At 45.2% G+C, this 21,812-nt stretch overlaps 1 protein-coding gene across 2 annotated transcripts in view; it reads right to left on the bottom strand.

The window, feature by feature from the left end:
• RTTN (rotatin) overlaps positions 1-21,812 on the bottom strand; it is a 978,768-nt gene that overhangs the window by 702,395 nt on the left and 254,561 nt on the right. For both annotated transcript variants that reach the window (XM_069219896.1, XM_069219897.1), the window contains exon 15: positions 17,126-17,251. In XM_069219896.1, the coding sequence (XP_069075997.1) occupies positions 17,126-17,251 (126 nt within the window). The remainder of the gene's footprint in view (positions 1-17,125; positions 17,252-21,812) is intronic.

The raw sequence follows: 21,812 nt of genomic DNA, 5'->3' as shown, positions 1-21,812 counted from the left end.
TGTGTGTGTGTGTGTGTGTGTGTATGAGGTCATTGCATAGCTCCTAGATAAGTTGTTATATTAGACACTTAGAATCCCTGCTCTCATTTTAGATCACACTGATCAAATGTTTATTATCATAGGCATTTGGCGGGGGGCGTGGCCAAGATGGCGGCCGGAGCGGACGCTTGAGAAAAGAGCTCCGCTCGCGGCCCTCCTTCTTGCCGAATATCCTGGTCCCTGGTTCCCGGTCGGCCATAAAATGCTGAGGCTACCCCCCCAGTGCCGGGGGCAGCCCTCAAGGACACAAAAGTAGCTGCGGATGGCCCCGTGATCAACTGCTGGAATCGAGGAAGCAAGACGCGCCTGGTGCTGTGGATCGGGAGGTGAGGCGGCCCTCCCGCGGCCGGCGAGACGTGAGCACGGCGGTCGGGTCGCCCCGTTCGGCTTCCCCGTGGGATCGCCGGGGGGGTCGAGGGCTGTTGGGCCTGGACTGCGGTGGGCCCTGGGAGCGGGCCTGCTGGCTGGGGCGCGGCCTGGGGGACGCCGCGGCTTCCGGTTCGGCCGCGCTCCATCGGAGCAACAAGAAACACGGGGGGCGCGCGGCAGTGAGCGAGCCCCCCCTGATATGGCTTAGCATCCCTACAGCTCCACGTGGCCCCCCTACCAAGAACTGGTAGCAGCGTCGTGCGGTGACGCTGCGGCGGGAGCACTGGGCGGTGTTTCCTTGCGGGGTCGGGCCTTGGTCGTGTCGGCGCCGGGAACGGGCGTCTGGCTTGCCCTGGCACTCCGCCCTTGATCTGTGGAGGCGGCCGGCGGACGCGTGCCCGGGTGGAGTGGGGGCCCCGGCGTGCCTTTGGTGGAGTGTACCGGACCGGCTGGGGGGACCTTCGGCCTCTCCTCCCGTGCAGAGCACTGGGCCAGCGACCACGACCCTCAAGCACCAGCACCCAGCACAGAAGATAAAAAAGTAGGAAGCAGAGGCGGAGGAACGGGAAAGAAAGGAAGAAGGAAAAAATTTACAAAAAATAAAATAAAAATACATAAATAAAAAAGAGAGGAGGAGCCAATAAAATCAGAATAAAGGAAAAAAGAAATAAAAAAGAGAAAAAAAAAAAGAATGAAAAAAACAAAAACAGGAAGAAGATAAAGAAATTGAAGCAAGTAGATTGTGAGCGCTGGCACAGAATAAATTAAACGCACATAAAACAACCACGTTGGGTCACCAAAGTATCAAGCCACAAGCAAATAAGTGAAAAACCCAACGCACCTGTACCAGGCCAGTGGCATTCAGCTCTCTGCCTTGCAACGAGGAGGGCCTCAGTCAACAAATTAACATACTAACTCCTATTATCCCTGAAAATAAGCAACCACGCCTGGACCACTGATAACGCTAAAATCACCCACTTTGACGTGCGTGGCTCTGCTTCGCCCCACCAGTACACATAGCTGATTTCACACGGCCTAATTCTCCCCGGTCGCATAGTGGTCACAATGGTCAAGCCTAAGCATTCCAAAACAGGGACTTCTGCGGAGGGAGATACCCCCCCCTCCATGGGCCAACTGGACATGCAAAAGGCAACGCAACTTCAACTGAGCGAGACGCTACGCGCACACTCCCAGCAATTTGATAAAATTATGCAGGCAATTATGGAAACCAAAACTTCGCTAGAAGGGAAAATTGATGCCGCAGTGCTGGAGGTCTCCCTACTCCGAGCTGACCACCGCAAACTGTCTGACAGAGTGCATAATGCTGAACTGTCGCTAGAAACGGTTCACCCGGAAATGAAAGACATGAAAAGCAAATTCAAACAGATGGAAACTGAGTTGGCACAGCTACAACGCCGAGCTGAAGAAGCAGAGGGGCGCTCAAGACGTAACAATATCAGATTCATTGGCATCCCAGAACGATTGGAACTACCCAAAGCCGAGGATTTCTTAGAAAACTGGCTGAAAGAAATAATGAAAACTCAGGATGCCACAAAATCACCAATGATAGAGAGAGCCCACAGAATACCGGGCAGACCCCCTCGGCCTGGAGCGCCACCCCGACCCATGATAGCTAGATTTCTTAACCACAGAGAAAGAGATTCTGTTCTTCAACACTTTAGATCTTCCAGTCAAATCAGCTTGGAAAATAATAACATATCTGCATACCCGGACTATACGCTGGAAGTACAACGTAGAAGAGCAACCTTTGTAAAGATCAAACAAATCTTGCGACAAAATAATATAACTTATTCTCTCATGTTCCCAGCCCGCCTGCGTATCACCATAGATGAGAAAACGCTCATATTCCCTACCCCAGAGGATGCATGGACTTGGATTCACGCTAAAGGTTTGATCAGCCCGCCAACGGAAAAGACAACAACTGAGGACTGGATAACACCCAGCTCCAGGAGGAAAAAAAAACAAAGCAAGACCACATTGCGCCCAACGAAATCGCAAATGGAATCAGAGCAAGCTCAAATATTAAGGGAAACTAGCTCCTTCACTCGACCACAATCCAAAACCCGAAGTGACACAGATGCTACAGACAGCGGATCCCCAGGAGGGGAATCAAGTGCATCCTCCTCCTTCCTACTGGCCGGCCCTGACCTTACACCGCGCGTTGCGGATGATCTCTAGACCTCGTGAGGGAATATTAACTGCGCCACAGATACGAGTCCGGCGTTGGGACACGCGACCTTCCGCCCTTATGCGGCCTGGAGCGGTGCTTGGTGGTTTCTTTGGGATGGGAACTGGCCGCTAGCTTCCTTGACTGGGACTAACAGGGTAACCAAAGCGGTTGTACTTACAATTTGGACCGAGCAGGGACAAAATTATCCTGGAGACGGGTCGGTTCCCGCCCGGCTATACCAAAACCACGCTCTCCGACTACCAAGTCACTCCCGAATGGAACTTAACTTCGCAGTTTGCAGTTTAGGCACCAGTTGTGCCATTATGTTTATCTCCGGGCTTTACCCGAAATATCCTTTTGCCTATTATTCTTTTTGCTCTCATTTTTATTATTCTCTTATGATAATGTTGTTTTGTAGGACTGGGGGGGCTGGCGGGCGCTGGTGGCGGAGGGGAGACGTGGGTGGGCAGCGCGCACTAGACTAACAGCAGTCTCTGGACGCGTCACGGGATTGACCCAACTGTACAAAAAAATAGGTGTGCAACAACCTAACTTAACATGACAAAAAAGGAACCAACATATAATATAATGACGTGGAATGTTAAGGGTATGGCGGGCATAAGAAAGCGCAATAGGATACACGCGCACCTAAAGCGTCACAATATTCATATAGCCATTCTCCAAGAAACGCACATTACCCCTGTAGATATTCCCTGGTTGGAAAGAAAGTGGGGCGGGCAGGTCCACGGATCGGGAAATTCATCATACGCAAGAGGGGTTTTGATATGGATAGCCCCGGGGGTCCCGTACACTGTGCGGCGCGGCGTTTCTGACATAGAGGGCAGATACATACATTTAACAGGCCACTTAGATGGGGAACCAGTAACACTGAACGGACTGTACGTCCCGAACGTCGGACAAAGTGAATTCCTACACAAAACAATCTCACACTTCTCAAACGACCTACCCTCTACATGTATCTGGGGCGGGGATATGAACTGCGTTCCACATATAGATACGGATAGATCACACCCCCCCATAGCAGCCTCCCAAGCAATCAAAAATTCGCAGATGCTGCGTCAATGGATGGTAGACCACCGTCTCATAGATACCTGGAGGCATATACACCCCCATGATCGCGAATACTCATACTACTCCCCAGTACACCTCCTCCACACTCGCATAGACCTTATCCTCATCTCCCAAGACATCACCCACAAGATCACTAGCGCTGATTACACCGCTAGGGTAATCTCAGATCACTCCCCTCTCATCGCTCATTTCAGATGGGGCAGCCCGCGCACATGCATCCCAACTTGGCGCCTCCAGTCCCGATTGCTACAAGACCCCCCTTTCCGAGATGAATTAGCCATACACATATCCTCTTACTTCATCCAAAACAAGGGGACAACGGGCTCTAGATCAACAGAATGGGACGCACATAAGGCAGTCATACGAGGAACATGCATCTCAGCAACAGTCGGCGCGCGTCAAACACTAGCACGTGAGCTTAGTAACTTAGAAAAGGAAGTACATTCTTTCGAGAAAGACTTCGCCAGGGGCGAGATTACACACACAGAACTAGCTGGAAAGCGCGCACAATGGCACGAAGCTGATAGACGACTAGGTCTGTTTGATCATCGACACTACATAGCTCGTAACCACGCAGAGGGTGACAGATCGGGTAAATTACTGTCATGGCTCATACACAATGGTGGCCGGAAATCCCCCATAGGAGCCATCCGATTAGAAACAGGACTAATAGTAAATGCACAGGCCGATATCAACCTAGCCTTTAAGGAGTATTACAGCACACTATACAAAGCTCCCGTCCCCCCACCCGAAACATCACTGAGCGAGTTTTTTACTGATATCGAGCTGAAACAACTAACGACCGCTCAGGTTGCAGACCTGGAAAGACCAATTGATATTAATGAGATACAGCAGGCCCTAAAACAATTGCCGCATGGCAAAGCACCAGGCAACGATGGACTGCCTATTGAATACTATAGCATGTTCCCGACTCAAACACTAACCCCATATCTAGAGATGCTGACGGAGGCGCTAGAGCGTGGACAACTACCAGACACATGCCGTGAAGCGCTGATAGCAGTGCTACCTAAGCCGGGGAGAGACCCATTGGATGTACGTTCATATAGACCACTATCACTACTGAACACAGACTGTAAGCTACTCGGTAAACTGCTAGTCAACCGTTTGCTCCCATGTATGCCGGACCTGATACACCACGACCAGGCTGGATTTATACCTGGCCGGAGCACATTTAGCAATATCCGAAACTTATTGCGCCTTATGGCGAACTCACGAACGGATGACTATGCTCAAGTGGCAGTATCACTGGACATAGAAAAAGCATTCGACACGCTGGGTTGGCCCTTCTTGATGGAGACGTTGCGCCGTATGGGCTTCGGTCGAACATTTATCAGATGGATAGAGGTACTCTACACTAACCCTTCTGCAAGAGTCAAAACGGGCGACACGATTTCGCAACCGTTTAAAATAGAGAGAGGAACCAGGCAGGGCTGCCCATTATCCCCGCTTTTATTCGCCCTCGCAATCGAACCCCTAGCAGCTCACCTACGAGCGGTAGCCCCTGCATGGGGCATCCGAGACGACCACACACACCGTATAGTGTCGCTATATGCAGACGATGCACTTATTTTCTTACGAGATCACCAAAAATCCCTACCTGAAGTGCTGAAGTTACTGCACAGGTTTGGCACGTTGGCCGGACTCAAGGTAAATTGGTCTAAGTCGTGCATATTCCCTATGTGTCCTGTCCCTGAAGCACACAGATTATCCTCCAACCCTGGCGAACTGAAATGGTGTTACACCACTTTCAAATACTTGGGTGTAAACATATATCACGACGCACGAGATCTCAGGGACGGCAACTTGGGGCAGGCGATTCGATCCATTAGAGGCTCCCTGCCCTTCTGGTGCTCACTCCCTCTATCACCATTGGGCAGAGTAGCCATAGCGAAGATGGTGATCCTGCCCCGATTGTTGTACTTCTTCATGGCCCTCCCACTGACTCTCCCAGCCTCTTTCTTTAAACCTCTGAATAGCCTATTAATAAATCTCATATGGGGCAACGGCAGACGGCGAGTGGCACTAACAAAATTACACCACCCACTAACAATGGGTGGAATGGGAGCGCCTAGATTCGAAATGTACTACGCAGCTTCCCAGTTACAATGGATCTCATCCTGGCTAAGCCGTCCAGACGGAGCTGAATCACAGATGATCCACTCGTCTTTGGGGAACAGGGGCTTAATACAATACTTGATGAATCGCGAATCCCCCAAACACCCACGCAACATACTTCTGAAAATTGCGCACTGGATATGGGGCCACCATGTGATCATGAACAATAAAACACCACAATATTCCCCCAGGCTTCCATTTTTGGCCATCTCGAAAATAGCCAACATAGCAGCTAGAGTTGGCCTGAACAGTTGGTCAGAAAAGGGAATACGCACCATCGGCGACATCTATAGTGAAGGACGCCTCCTAACTTTCAATACACTAATTGATAAATATGAACTGGGGCGCGGAAGCTTTATAGCATATGGAGCTGTACGCCAGACACTAAGGTTTTGCTGGGGCAATGAAAACTCAGAACCAAATATCTCCCCTAGATTGCATGAGTTGCTAGGTAGCATAGAAGATTCAATAAATGTGTCAAGAGCATACATAATCTTAACTTCTTGCGCTGAAGATAAACAAGTACAATCAAAGAACAAGTGGGATGCAGTGCTAGCAGAGCCTCTACCACAACCCGCTTGGAATCAGGCGTTGACAATGACAAAAGAAGTATCACGCAACCCGCGTTTTCGCTATACCCAGTTTAATTATTTACATCAAACATATTTATCACCTCACCGAATAACCCGTATTTTCCCCCACTCAAAGCAAACATGCCCTAGATGCGCCACCCCCGAAGCCACCTTTTACCACATGACCTGGGAATGCCCCCCAATCCGGAAAGTATGGGAAGACATAATAGTACTGCTTGTTGATTGGACAGCTGTTGAAATGTCCCCCACCCCGGAGCTGTGTTTGCTGGGTGTAGGTCCAAGCCTTAAAAGACGGAAACAAACCCTAAGATGCATAGCGCTGGCACTGGTGTTGTACAGACGCCTCATAGCCATGCACTGGAAGGCACCAGTCGCGCCGAGCATTGAACAATGGCGATCGGAGCTGCGGCGTTGGGCCAGGGCCGAAGCCGACACGCTGCAGCTCCTATCAACAAAGGGTGTTCTGGTCAAAGGTCTTGACACCTGGAACTCTTTCGTAGCAATAATAGAAAGAAAAGATGACGAACGCCCGCCCTGAACGACCCCCCCAACGAACATTAAAATCTGCATTTTATAGTCCTAAATAGCTGTAACCCCCCAGTGATAGCGCGCAACCACCCTTCATCAGGCTCGAATCAGAATGTCAAATAGAGGAAGGCGGACAGGAGCTGGGGGAGACAACATGAAATCGTATAACCTAACAGGCGGTAACCAACTAGCAATAACACCAGCACACAAAGGGACGCATGACCCAATGCTCGCGCGCGTGTCTTCCTTTCCTCCTCTGCCCCCGTTTCCTCCGTCTTGGGGGCCCCCCCGGCCTTTATCTCCCCCCCACAGTATTTCCCCTCTTTCTCTTTCTTTCTTTTCTCTTTTCTGTTTTTTTTTTTTTTTTTTTTTTTTTTTTTTCTTTTCAATGCAACAGGATGCTTTAATATGATGTCCAGTCAGGACTATTCCCCCCCTGCTCCAGCCCGTGGCAACACGTTCTCTCTGGCAGTGGCGCGGAAGTGGGCGAAGTACAGCATAGCCCAGTCATGGTACATAAGCCGTCTAGGGTGATGTGATGAACGTACCTGTTGCAAATGTTATTCTTATTGACAGCTTTCACTTGTGTAATTTTGTTGTGTGATAATAAATAATAAAAACACATTTAAAAAAAAAAAAAATCATAGGCATTTGGCTATGCAAAAATTGAGTAAAGATAAATAATTGTCAGAAAAGTACACATATTAATTAACTTCAAATATTACAAATCTTGAAAGTCTGTGTTTATACAATACTACTTTTCTTCTCATATTGTACCCTTTATTATATTCCTTGGACATATATTCCCTTACTATGTATTTACATATCTATATGTTTATTACTCTAATCCTACTGTGCTAGAGAAAAAATAAAATTAAAATAAAATCTGTAAATAAAATTCAAATTATAAATAAATCTAAAAAATATATTAATAATAATGAATAAATAAATTAAATTACAATAATGATCAAATGTATTTATATATATAAATGCATAAAATTATAAATAAAAAAAGATAATATTTTTACTCTCTTGTAAGCTTTACTCTGTCTACCCATCGCCATGTCATGTCTCTATCAATCTATACACCATTCCCACTCTGACTCATCCCAAATCCATTCTACTACTTTCATCTCCTAAATAACCCTGCCTAAGCTCTTCCCTCCTTTTCCACATCTAACTCACCCAAACCTCAGTTTACTACCATGATGTCCCAAACAACCCTAATAAATTTTCCCTCATATATCTCACCTTTGACTCATCCAAAACTCCTATTGCTACTATGAACTCCATAACCCTTTCCACAGACTCTTCCCTCTTCCACCCCCCCTTAACTCATCCCAAGCCTAAATCCTATTACTATAAACTCCCAATTAACACTTCTGGATTCTTCCCTCCTCTACCCCTCCATTACTCCAGTCAATCCAACTAACAAACTCACATATCTGCGGCTCAAATCAACTCATAATACTACTAAAACTGTACTCATATTTCTCTATACTAATCCACCACTAATTCCTTTTGGGTTCCGGAGTAGCGTGCTACTCACCGAAAAGCACTTCGATGCCTCACCAGGGGTAGTAAGCGCTATATAAATACTATTACAATACAATACACCAGACTGGATACAAATGTTTTCCTAGCAATTGCTCCCATGCACCTCTAGGTGACATCTTACTTTGCAGGGGGTCTCATAACACCTCTAGAAATGACGGCACAGAGTTGTATACAGGTGCTATAGCTACATGCAGATGTCTGTTTTCTTTTTAAACTGTTCCACACCTTCAAATGCGGATTGACCGTGACAGACTGCAACAATGGCAATGTGCAAAACCAACTTGGGACCTTACCGAGCCATACAATCTATTTCACAGAATGGGGAGGAAGGAGGGTTGTAAGGAAGGACTGGTTTCTTACCAATAATCCTAGATCTCTCTCAGGGGAATCCTCACTGAAATAATAAGCACTGGATAGTCCCACCCTTGTGCAGGGACCCCGGAGCATTTCTTTCAAAGTCACATCCACTTCACCTTACTTAAGAAAAGCCAGGAGACACATGTGACACAAAAGATACATGTTGTAGCCTTAAAACAGAGTCACCAAGATAACATCACAGACTTCGGACTCAGGAGGATAAGTGTAAAACTCCACTGTCTAGAACAGCTCCAATGAAAGGGAGCGCCTGAGAGGGAGTCAAATGTGGCTTCGGCACTTTTACAGAGAACCCCAGGGAATGCAAGAGGTCCACCGTAGTATGGAGGTGGGAGATGACAGGCTGGGGTAAGCCCATCTTCAACAGCCAGTCGTTGAGATAGGGAAAGATTAAAAACCCTGATCTGTGCAGATGAGCTGCGACCACTGCCATCCCCTTGGTAAATACCCAGGGGCGCTGGTAAGGCCAAAGAGGAGCACAGTGAACTGAAAATGCTCGTGGCCTACCATGAACATCAAGTAATGTCTGTGGGCAGGCAGGGCAGGAATATGGAAATGCGCGTCTTGCAAGTCCAACGCTACCATCTTTCAGATAGGCCCTGAACCAGAGTGAGCATTTTGAACTTCTCCTTCTTGAGGAAGAGACTGAGGAACTGAAGGTCTAGGATAGGGTGGAGACCCTTGTTTTTTTGTGGGCACCGGAAAGTAGCAGGAATAACAACCACAACATTTCTTCTGTGACAGGAACCCTCTTCATGCTCCCTTCGCCAGGAGAACCATAACTTACTCTCCAAGAAGTGCCAAGTGATCCTCCATCATCCAATCGTAGGATGGTGGCATGGATGGAGGGACGGGACCACTGCAGGCATATAAATATCAGTAATTTTTTCAAATCACTGTGACATGCATACATGGGGTATACAATGGTGTCACAAAGGCTGGGGGACACAATGGCACAAAAACGCACATCTCACACATACACAACTGTCATTGTGGTGTCATCATTCATTGCCAGAAGAATGCAGGCACCAAAATGAAGGTACACTCACACTGGAAGACGGTGTCCATGTGCACACATTGCAAGGGGACCAGTACGAGTAGGTTTGTGCTATCTGTTGTGTATGCAAGTCAGTACTTGTAGGTGTGTAGATTGGCTGGCTGTGGTGGAGGGAGGAGGAGTGGGAGATCAATGTTATGTAAGTTGTGTTGCCATGTGACACATTCAGATGAGTTTGCAGTGTGGCGGACGTTGTCGTGCTGTGTGTAGTTGGGCTGTGAGTGTGTAGTTGTGTTGGTTGTTGTGGTTGTGTTGCGTGTGGGTGCAGTTTCACTGCTGTGGGTATGTTATGTCATGGCTGTATGTCAATGTGTATTTTCAGAATGTAGGGTCATGTTGTGATAGAATTATATAGATGATGGTGTATGTGGGGAGTTATGTGTGGTGCAGGGACACGTATGGCTAAGGGACAGTGAGTGTGTGTGCCACTTACCTCTATTACACAAACCCTGCCATTGCATGAAGTCCTCTGGGTCCTGCCACCATCTGCTTGAGTCAGCAATCCATCGCAAGTCCTCTGCTTGCAGAACTGTTAACATCTAAATACGGCGGGCAGAACACCGTTGACTTGACTGTCTTCTGGGGTCTGCCGCCAACACGGCTTGACAGTAACACTGCCAAGATCTAAATCACGCCTTAGTGTGGCTCCTACTTTATATATGTTCACTTAAAAAACAAAAGTTACAGGGACATTGTAGTTAGGCTCATATTTTAAATGTACAAAACCATGGAAATGTACCCGTTATTGTTAGACTTATCTCAAGTAACTATAACTAGTGCCCTAAGGTAACTATACTACGAGCCCCCGCCATGCACAGTTTTTTCGTCAAACACTTTACTGCAAATATTAAACTGATATTATTAATGATGTTATCAAAGATGTCATGAGCGCAATAATTTGTGGGGAAATTAGCAGTGCATGGCAAGCGTGCAAGTTCTAGTTACCTTAGGGCAGGAGTTATAGTGACATGAGATAACTAACTATAACAGGTCAATTTCTATGGTTTTGTATATTTAAAATGTGAACCTAACTATAACGTCCCTGTAACCTTTGTTTTTTTTTTTGTCCCAGTGAATTTCTATTTTTTTTTTTTTATCATAAAGTAATTTTCACTACTATACATTAATCCAACCACCACTGCACACAGCCTTTGGCCGTGCGAGGCAGAGGGTGATCGCAGAGCCTGAGGCCAAACCCTATAACAACCAAACCCTGCACTCCCAGGCCCCCAGCTTAAATATTTTTTTTTAGGGTGAGGGAGGTGGGCTGTGTGGCTCCCCTCCCCAGAGCCTGATCTCAGCCCCGCAGACCACCTTACCCAGTGCACAACCTCATTTTTTTTTTGGGGGGGAGGCCCCTCCCCAGGCCAATCTCAGCTGGAGGAACCACATCTCCCAGGGCCCAGCCTAATTATTTTTTGGGGGGGGGGGGGGGGGGGGGGGAGGAGGGCGGGAGAGGAAGGGAGTGCAGCCTCCCACCCCAGGGGCTCAGCCTAATGATTTCATTTTTGAGGGATAAGGGCTGCGTGGCCTACCTTTCAAGGGTTGATCTCACCCCTGGGGCCTCATCACCAGGCCATGTGACCTGGGTGTCCCCCCAGGGCACCGAGTCACAATGTTGGGGACTGCAGCCAGCTGGCTCCCCACCTCCTGTGGGAGCCAGCGTTGCTGTGACAACAATGTTTCCTCCATCTCCCTGCCTGCCTCTCCACAGGTAGGGAGAGGGAGGAAACCTCTGCTCGCATGAAGTGGCCTGCACAAAGTCTTCTCCCCTCTGGCTTGCCATGCCCCCACGGAGCACTTTCATGGTTGGGAAGGTAATGGGATCAAGGTCCCACCCACTGCCCAGGAACTTCCTGGTTCTCTCCTATCATAAGGTGTTTTTTTATGTTGGTGGTTCTGCAGAAAGCATTAAGGGATGTCAAAGATTAACGGAGAAGAGGACTCTAATCAGCCTAAACTGGTGTCAGAATCGGATCCGCATATAGTTGTACTAACATTGAGACAGCCTGGGAATTTTCCAAAGATGGAGGCTGCATGTTGGTTATCTAGTAGTACAACGCTTGCTCAGGCTCAGAAATAGGCATCTGGGTCAGATCACAGCAGGGTCAGTCGGCAATGAGGCTGGTTCCTTCTGAAGATATCAGACTGGGGCGCGCCTGCAGCTTCATTGGGCCTGAAGACATTGCAGCTGGAGTCAACACCATCTGTAATAGTTATAGCATGACCTGCATGAAGACTTCTATCTGTAGCATGGTCGAAGGCAGCCCACAGAACTAAGGGTGTATTTGGACCAGCCTCTGTGTAGGGTAAGGGGGCATGACTTATTCAAAGAGCCAGAGTGAAGGGATGGAGAAGCATACTGCTTGGGCTTCTTGATTTTATGGTGACACTGGTCTCTCATTTTCATCTTCAACTTGTGTGAGGATGCTGAATTGGAGGGGAACCACCAGCCTGGGCAGGAGTGAGCCCACAACTTGGAACATTGCTTGGAGTGAGACCTGCCCAGTTTCTTGTGATTTGTGAAATACAATTTTTTCTTCAGCTCTCTGGTGTCCTTTAACCCCTCGGGTGCCATGGACGTAACTGTTAAGTCTTGGGCAGCAGCTCTCGGGTGCCCAGGACATAATCGTTACGCCCAGACAGGGGCCCACGGGGGAAGCGCTAGCGATCCCCCGGGGGCCTGGCTCCCCCCTCCCCTGGGCAGGTGTGGGAGAGGAATCGCTTCCCCTTCCACCCCGCTGCCCCCTGGCGTCTGATGACATCAGCGCATGATCGCGCGCTGACCTCATCAGAGGCTGCCCCCAAGCACAGGAAGCTCAGCTTCTGGTGCGGATCGAAGGAGAAATGCAAAAGCATTTCTCCACCGATCACGTGCAGGGGACAAGAGAGGCATGAAAGGAGAGGAAAGGCCTTTCCTATCCTTTCATGTCTCTCTCAGCATTTCAGCTGCTCGATCACGATGCGATCAGGCAGCAGAAATGCCACTAGACACCAGGGATTTGTTTTTTTGTTTGTTTGTTTATGGCATAAGCGGAGCCGCCCCTTGGGCTAGGGCTGCTTCCCAGGGAGGTAATTTATTTTTAGGCCATTTCTGCCCCCCTGGGGGTAGATCTGCCTATTATAATTAGGCTGATCTGCCCCCAGGGGGGGGCAGAAACCGCTAGACACCAGGGATCTTTTTTTGTTTCACGTATGAGGGGCGTGACCCCTTAGGCAAGGGTCACTCCCTTGGGGGCAAATTTACTGTTAGGCGAATCTGCCCCCAAGGGGGACAGAAACAACTAGACACCAGGGAGTTTTGTTTTTTTATTAAAGTTTATACATAAGGGGAACGGCCCTTTGGGCAATGGACGCTCCTCAGGAGGCAAAATATTTTTAGGCCTTTTCTGCCCCCGCCTCCAGGGGCAGATCAGTCTATTATAATTAGGCTGATTTGCCCCCAGGGGGGCAGAAACCCCTAGACACCAGGGATCTATATTTTTTTGTTGTTTACATTTTTTTATATATATGGGGAGCGAACCGTTAGGCAAGGGTCGCTCTCCTGGGGGGCAAATTGTCTTTAGGCCATTTCTGCCCCCCTTGGGGACAGATCGGCCTATTTTTGTTAGGCCATTCTGCTCCCAAGGTGGGCAGAAACCACTAGACAACAGGGATTTTTATTTTTTTGCATCACTTTCAAGCAAGGGCGGCGACCCCTTAGGCGAGGGTCATTCCCCTGGGGGGCAAATTTATTTTAGGCCATTTCTACCCCCAAGGGGGGGGCAGATAGGCCTATTTTTATTAGGCCGATCTGCCCCCTAGTGGGGGCAGAAACCACTAGGTACCAGGGATTTGTTTTTTGTGTCAATTTGACGCAAGGGGAGCGGTCCCTTAGGCAAGGGTCGTTCCCCGAGGGGTTTGGGGGGGGCTATTTTTATTAGGCCGATCTGCCTCCAAGGGGGGACAGAAACCACTTAGGCACCAGGGACTGGGGTGTTTGCTTGTTTTTTAGGGGGGAAGGGCAGCCCCTTGGGCAAGGGTCACTCCCCATGGGGGGCACATTACTGTTGGCCATATCTGCCCCCCCCCCCTCCTCCCACCCACCGGGGCAGACCGGCCTATTTTTGGAAGGTCCATCTGCCCGCAAGGGGGCAGAAAGTCGACCAGGGAAGATTTGCTTTTCCAAAATATGAGGGTGGGGAATGGACATAGCCCCACCCCAAATAAATGGGGCCAAAGTTGTTCTGCCCACCGGTCGGCAGATGGGGCAATTACCTAGGATCCACTCCCCGAGTGGGCAGAAAACATACTAGATGCCAGTGAATTAAAAAATTTTTTTTAGAATAGTGGGGTGGCGGCTACCAACCAGTATGGGCCTGGTTATGCCCCACCCCAACTGATTGGGGTAACAGTCTTTCAGCTCTCCCCCGCGCACTAGAACATCTTATCCCACTGCAACCAAGAGGACATTTGATTATTTTGGTTTTACATTTGAACCATGGGAGTTTGGCTAACTTTCAAAATCGCCCCACTTGGAATGGTGAGGGTTGCACTTTTTGGACTTTGGGACCCTTCCATGTAGAATAATCCACAAGACCTAGACACATCTGAAAACTAAACATCTGGGTGATTCCAGGGTGGTGTGCTTCACATGCACCCCACACCATTTTCTTACCCACAATGCCCTGCAAACCTCAAATTTGCTGGAAATCACACATTTTTCCCACATTTTTGTGATGGAACCTTCCGGAATCTGCAGGAATCTACAAAATTCCTACCACCTAGCATTGTCTCATCTATACCGATGAAAATTCTGCTGTACTTGTCAGCCTAAAAATGTTTTTTTCAAACTACCCTTTTGGACCCGATTTGGTTCCCCTTCAATTTCAACATGTTTTTGGTCTTCTCTGTCACAGGCACTTGGCCAACCTACACAAGTGATGTATAATTTTTACCGGGAGAATGAGGGGAATGTTGAGTGGCAGGAAATTTGTCCCGGTGCGGTAATCCGACAGAGAAATGTGGGAAAAATGTGAATCTTTAGCTAAATATGAGGTTTGCTGAGGATTCTGGGTAAGAAAACATTGGGGGATTCACACAAGTCACACCTCCCTGGACTCCCTCGGGTGTCTAGTTTTCTAAAATGTCTGGGTTTGGTAGGTTTCCCTCAATGGCTGCTGAGCCTAGGACCACCACAAGTGAGGTACCATTTTTATTGGGAGACTAGGGGGAACGCAGAATAGCAAAACAAGTTATTGCCCCTTGTCTTTCTCTACATTTTTTCCTTCCAAATGTAAGACATTGTGTAAAAAAGAAGTCTATTTGAGAAACGCCCTGTTATTCACATGCTAGTATGGGCACCCCGGAATTCAGAGATGTGCAAACTACTACTTCCCAACACCTGATCTTGTGCCTATTTTGAAAATACAAAGGTTTTCTTGATAACAATGTTTCACTCTTTATATTTCGGCAAATGAATTGCTGTATACCCAGTATAGAAGGAAAACCTATTGCAAGGTGCAGCTCAATTATTGGCTCTGGGTACCTAGGGTTCTTGATGAACCTACAAGCCCTATATATCCCCGCAACAAGAAGAGTCCAGCAGATGTAACGGTATATTGCTTTCAAGAATCTGACATTGCAGGAAAAAGTTAGAGTAAAACGTTGAGAAAAATGGCTGTTTTTTTCACCTCAATTTCAATCATTTTATTTTCAGCTGTTATTTTCTGTAGGAAAACCTAGTAGGATCTACACGAATTACCCCTTGCTGAATTCAGAATTTTGTCTACTTTTCGGAAATGTTTAGCTTTCTGGGATCCAGCATTGGTTTTTCACCCATTTCTGTCACTAACTGGAAGAAGGCTGAAAGCACAAAAAACAATAGTAAAAATGAGGTATGTCCCAGTAAAATGCCAAAATTGTGTTGAAAAATTGTGTTTTCTGATTCAAGTCCGCCTGTTCCTGAAAGCTGGCGAGCTGGTGATTTTAGCACCGCAAACCCTTTGTTGATGCCATTTTTAAGGGAAAAAACACAAGCCTTCTTCTGCATCCCTTTTTTCCCCCCATTTTCTTTAAAAAAAAAAAAAAACACGACATTTTAACTGTGTTTTTGCTAATTTCTTGGTCTCCTTCAGGGGAACCCACAAATTCTGGGTACCTCTAGGATGTTGGAAAAAAAGGACGCAAATTTGCCATGGGTAGCTTATGTAGACAAAAAGTTATGAGGGCCTAAGCGCGAACTGCCCCAAATAGCCAAAAAATGGTCTGGCACCTGAGGGGAAAAGGCCTGGCGGCGAAGGGCTTAAATGCATCACCTATTGACAGCCTGGTGCCTGTAGGAACTCAAAAAGTGAGAATCTCTGGCCAGAGGTATTCATCTTAAACCTAGACGTCATACAAGCAAAACATGGATAAGAAGAAACATAATATAGCAAGAAAAGGTTGGGTTTGAAACTTTCAGATAACATAGTATCCGTATTGCCCGACAGAGAATTATAAATGTTAAGCAGCAACAATGCAAGCAAAATTGAGGGAGAAAATAAAAGGTGTCTTCCAAGAAAATGGAACCAAGAATTCCACCAAGGCATGTTTTGTAGCAATCCTTAGGCCAGTCCTGCATCAGGTATAAACTTTTCATCTCAACTCTCCATCACCTGTGCAAGACTGTACAAAATTTTGAAGTTTGGCGTAGGGTGGCTTCTTCTCGAAATAACCTTTTCCACCTATGCAGCACATTAGGTTTAGATAGGGGGATGGTAAGACAAACATGTCCAAAGCAGATAACTAGAATCCACATACTGATATAGCAGATCACTGCCCCAAAATGCATCTGAATTTGGTGACCAAGACTTCTGTCCTCGCCCAACCCAGCCATATATTTGGACTTGATCCTTCAACCTTGGCTTACTGAAGGAAGACGAATGGGGTTGGTGTGGGTTAGAGTGTTAGAGATTATCTGTGGTCATCAATTGCGAAATAGATCCCTCCCTTGAATTGGGTATATGTTTCCCTGGCAGGCATGCAAGTTGCTCTCTGCTAAGCGCAGCTGTTATGCAAACACAAGTGAGTTAATAAAGTTCATACATTGGAATAACGTGAAAGTTTACGTTTATAACAAGATGTCTAAGACTATCCTTTATGCTTAAAAATAAACAAATACAAATCAGAAACTGTAGAAATGTTTAGCCTTTGTATATAAATCTTTACCTCATTACTGGAATCCTGCAGTCCAAAGGTGGAGATTTCATACAGTACTCTTGGTTGCAGAAGAAAATGAACTCCGTGGCAAATGGAAGAGACAGTTTTGGTGACATTTTGTATACCCAAACATTCCTTTAACAAAATAAAACAAAGTCAACTATAAAATACATAACCCGAACTTAAAGTTATGAAAGATTTTCTTTTTCACACCAGGAACAAGACATAAAACATTTTTATATATTTTCCAATGATGCTCATGCTATATAACCCAGAAACGTAAGGAAGGAAAAAGCGTGTTTTCTATAATGTTATTTATTTTAGTATTGTGTATAACTACATTTAAGTGTTGATCTTAAATTATATTTTCACCTCTCCAGTCTCTTATTGAGAGATGCCTTAAATGTCCTCCATTTCCACACATGGAGTATTGTAATAGGCTTGGAATGCAAATCTGTGCTTTCATTCCAGTCACATCTAATCAAATATTCTTTATTCGGCATTAGTAAAACCATAAAAGATACATAAAAAATCGATATCATAAGCAAAAATATATATAAAATCTATCATGAATAAGCATATGTTTACTACCCCCACAAGTAAGATCCTGAAACAACGCATAGTCACAATTGCTTATATATAACCAGATTAAAAAAACATCACATTAATACATCTAACTGAAGGGTTTAAAAAAACACAATTGCATACAGCAGCAACTTTGCTGAGCCCACCTACAACATGGTGTTTGATATTAATAGTGTGCTGTACATAATTAATCAATCCAGCACAAACAGGCACTGATGGTAACAACTGTACACAGAAGAGCCTGCATTGTCTATAATTTAAGGATCTCAATAATGGTAAATTCTGCGGTTAACATCTTTAGCTAACAAGGCTCACTGATTACTTGCATTAATTTAAATAGTGGATTTACCCTAGAACCTAGTTCGATTTCTCAACTCCTTGATATAGGAAATATGTCAAATGTGGTTTACTTAAACAGTCACTAATTATCACGATAAGTCCAAAAGAGCTGATAAAACCATGAACACTTAGAGCACTGTCAAAAATACACTTCACACAATAGATAGATAGACGTGAGCCCAAATATGGGCTCCAGGTTCACTCTGCCATAGGGACCCAAGTGGCATCTCACTCTTGAGGAGCAAGAAGTCTGAAACATGTCTGAGTTTGCTATTTTTCCTGCTCACAGTTGGCATGGCCCGGGCTGGAAAATTCTATTTGAGATATGGCTAATGCTTATTCGGATATAGCTGATCCCTATCTGATAGCACAAATAAGTGAAAAAGCAATAGAATGCTATATGCACCATCCACTACTTTTGTTTTAAAACTGCAATTTCGATCAGTTAGATGGCAAATGTTTTCGTTCCACAATCCTGCCTACACACAACTTCCAAGGCTGAAAAAACGGATTCCCCCCACATATCCCAGGGCATGACCAGAATCAGTCTCTTAAGTGTGCTACAATCCTACAAGCACAAATCCGGCATTTCTGCTATACGAATATGGTTCATTTTAGGTATCCTGATACTGAATCAGGAATAAGCAGCTACAAGAGCACTTTTAAGGAAGATACCCTATCAAGAAATTTCTCAAAACATTATTTTACAAACACGTGGACTGTGTCGAAACCCCAACGTTTATTTCTTTATTCATGAACATTAACAGGCTACAATTCCGAAAATGTTCCTACTAGCTGCAATATATATGTCCTTAGGTTTGACACATACCTTGCTTTACACAGACCAAAAGGACAAAACCAGATGATGTACATGCAGCTACAAACACCACATCTTCTGTTTATTTATAATTCCAACCATAGAGTGACTAAGAAAAAATGAGCAACCAAACAAAGTGGAGGCAAAGAGTAATCCGAGAAAAGACAGCATGCATCAGAACTACAAGCTGAAATGGCAAATAATTCACCATTTTAACTGATATAATTTCCTTAGCAGATCATAGAACTATTGAAAGATCATCCCAGTTAATGTTTAACCATTTGAAAATGTTGGCACCAAATAATACACACTATATAAACCACTAATCTTGCAAGCATTACCTCATTTGAAGCATATGACCAAAAAAAAGAACAAATCTGAAGAAGCGTCTTATAAAAAATCCCCAAAAGAGAACATTCCTCAAGACCTCTAAAATAATGTTTTTCCTCTTTGTGGAATAATTACAAAAATTGCAGAATTATTATTTGTAGACCTATTGCAAACCGTAATGCTGGCAATTAATTATTCTTGGGGATATGGCTTGCTTAACCAACCATTTGCTCTAATCAGTAGTCTCTCAAAACAATAAGCACCATTCATGGAATTCGAAGGACTCATTGCAATTGTAGGCTAAAAGAGATGTACCCTCTCATTTCCATTAATGATTGAGAAAGCTAAAGAATGCAAAAGGTTGCAAGCAACTTTTATCTTTAAATTTATCCCTTTTGAAGGCCGGACAAAGAATTCACTGACAGAGCTACAATGCATCAAGAAATAATTATCAAACGCTACATCTAAATGTACGAGAAATATTGTTATTTGAAAACTAACCATGACCGCTGACAGGATTGCTTTAGAAGGCAAACGGTCCAACTCAGTTCAAATTGGATCTACTTTAGTGTTAGATCTCCAGAACCACTGCCAATACCTTTGAAATCACTAGGCTGAATGACAACCACACACATTAAAAATACTAACCAGTGACTTCAGGCTTTGTAAAGTGCTAGAGAGCTGCAATACTCGGAAAACATACATAATCTAGTCAGTTTATGGACACCGGTCTTGTTTCGGTGTCACCCAACAAACTGTGACAAATGCCCAATTCCAAAAACTTTTTTCTTAGCTACTCGACCATCCTGGATACAGAAGGTGACACAATTTCTCCAATATGATTTGGGCAATATGACATTTCTGGAATAAAAACTAATTTGGCAGTAGTTTTGGGGAACTTTCCAGTAATATCTTTTTGTAGAAGTAGCTCAGCTTAAGTTGCCAAATCCAGAAAATGTCTTTATTCATGGAATGGATGAGAATATGAGAAAAAAATCTGCAAGGGATATTGTATCCTTTCCTTCTGATCTGTAGAACTCAATGGTCAAATGTAAACCTCTCCCATTTAAAGAATAATGTCGCTAAGCTCTATCCAACTAAAGTTAAATATTGGGAGTGGGTATCCCAGTGGTTTTTGAAAATATGAACTCTGTGTTGGGAGTTGTGGGATATGCTGTCTTCTTGTAACCATAAGCTAGGAGATAAACCACTAGTACCTCTAAGGGGTAAAAAAGCATTTGACTTTTTTTTGGCCAAAACATTTCAGATTTCGTTCTCTGCCAATGGAGAAGAAAATGAGTTAACTGTGAATTAGCTCTCCAGTACTGGCAACTTTCATAGATTCACTTGCTTGAATCATTCCCAGTTGTCGAAATGGGAGTCCCACTGTAGCATTAAATAATTAAATAGCATTATAAAGACATTTTACATATAAAAGAATGCTAAAGTGCATTCACTTCTACAGCTTAGTGTCATCATTTGAAAAGATTCGAAGTCCCGCCAATCAGGCAACAGCACCATTTAGAACCCTCACCAGAGAAGTCAGTCTCCCAGATTTTCAAACACAAGTGAGAGAAGCCTCGATGGGGAGGAGGGTGGCTTGCATGTGACTCTATGAAAGATGCCAATACCAGAGAACTGAAGTTACAGGTTCTTGAGTACTGGATTCTCTTCTTGAGTACTGGATCTTTCATAGATTCAAATGCTTGAAACAGAATAGCAAGCTGTTTTGTAATCTTAAATATTATGACATCATCACCTTTGCGGATGGTGGGCTGTAAAATAATAAGAAGAATAATAAGAATAATAATACATACACTTGAGTGGATTAATATCAACCTATAATGTATAATAACATATCAGTTGTCAATTAAGATAGTATTCAAATATCAGAGGCTCACCTTATTGAAATAGATGCCTTAACATAGCCTGGCCGACCGCTGCATCACTGCGATGCGCAGAGTCCATGTAACAGTGCTGAGTGAAAGCATGGGAGCTCTTCCACACTGCAGCATAACATACTTTCTCCAGTGAAAAACCTGCAAACAAGGCAGCTGATGTGGATACTGCCCTTTTGAAATGCACCTTTGCCTTAGAAGAAAGTGATTTCCCTGCCTTGGACTGGCAAAACTGTTTGGTTGCCGAAATCCACCATGCAATGGTAGCTTTTGCAACAAATGTACCTTCTCAAGACTGTCCATATGCAACCATGATGTGTTCAGTTTTACGAAACAGTTTGGTACGATGTAAGTAAAACTTGCGACATCTTTTAATGTCTAACGTATGCAGAGATTGTTCTGCCATAGTTGCCGGATTTGGAAAAAAAATGTTTTTAAGACAATAGGTCCATTAAGGTGAAACTGCAAAGGTACTTTGGGAATACATTTTGGATTAGACCTAAGAATGGCACCATCGTCTGAACTGGAGAAACAGCTCCTGGGTCATGAATGCCTGTATTTCACTCACCCTTCTAGCGAATGTCAACACCACAGCGTAACTACCTTTCAGGTAAGGAATATTAAATCCACTTTGTGAATTATTTCAAATGGCATTTTGATGAGCTGGGAAAGAAAGACGTTAAGATGACATTCCGGTGGAGGAGTTTGGACGGGTGGGCAAACTCGG

The sequence above is a fragment of the Pleurodeles waltl genome, chromosome 2_2 (genome assembly GCF_031143425.1).
Source record: "Pleurodeles waltl isolate 20211129_DDA chromosome 2_2, aPleWal1.hap1.20221129, whole genome shotgun sequence".
NCBI lineage: Eukaryota > Metazoa > Chordata > Amphibia > Caudata > Salamandridae > Pleurodeles > Pleurodeles waltl.
Note: the sequence above shows the minus strand (reverse complement) of the source record. Positions and strands in the feature narration are given on the sequence as shown.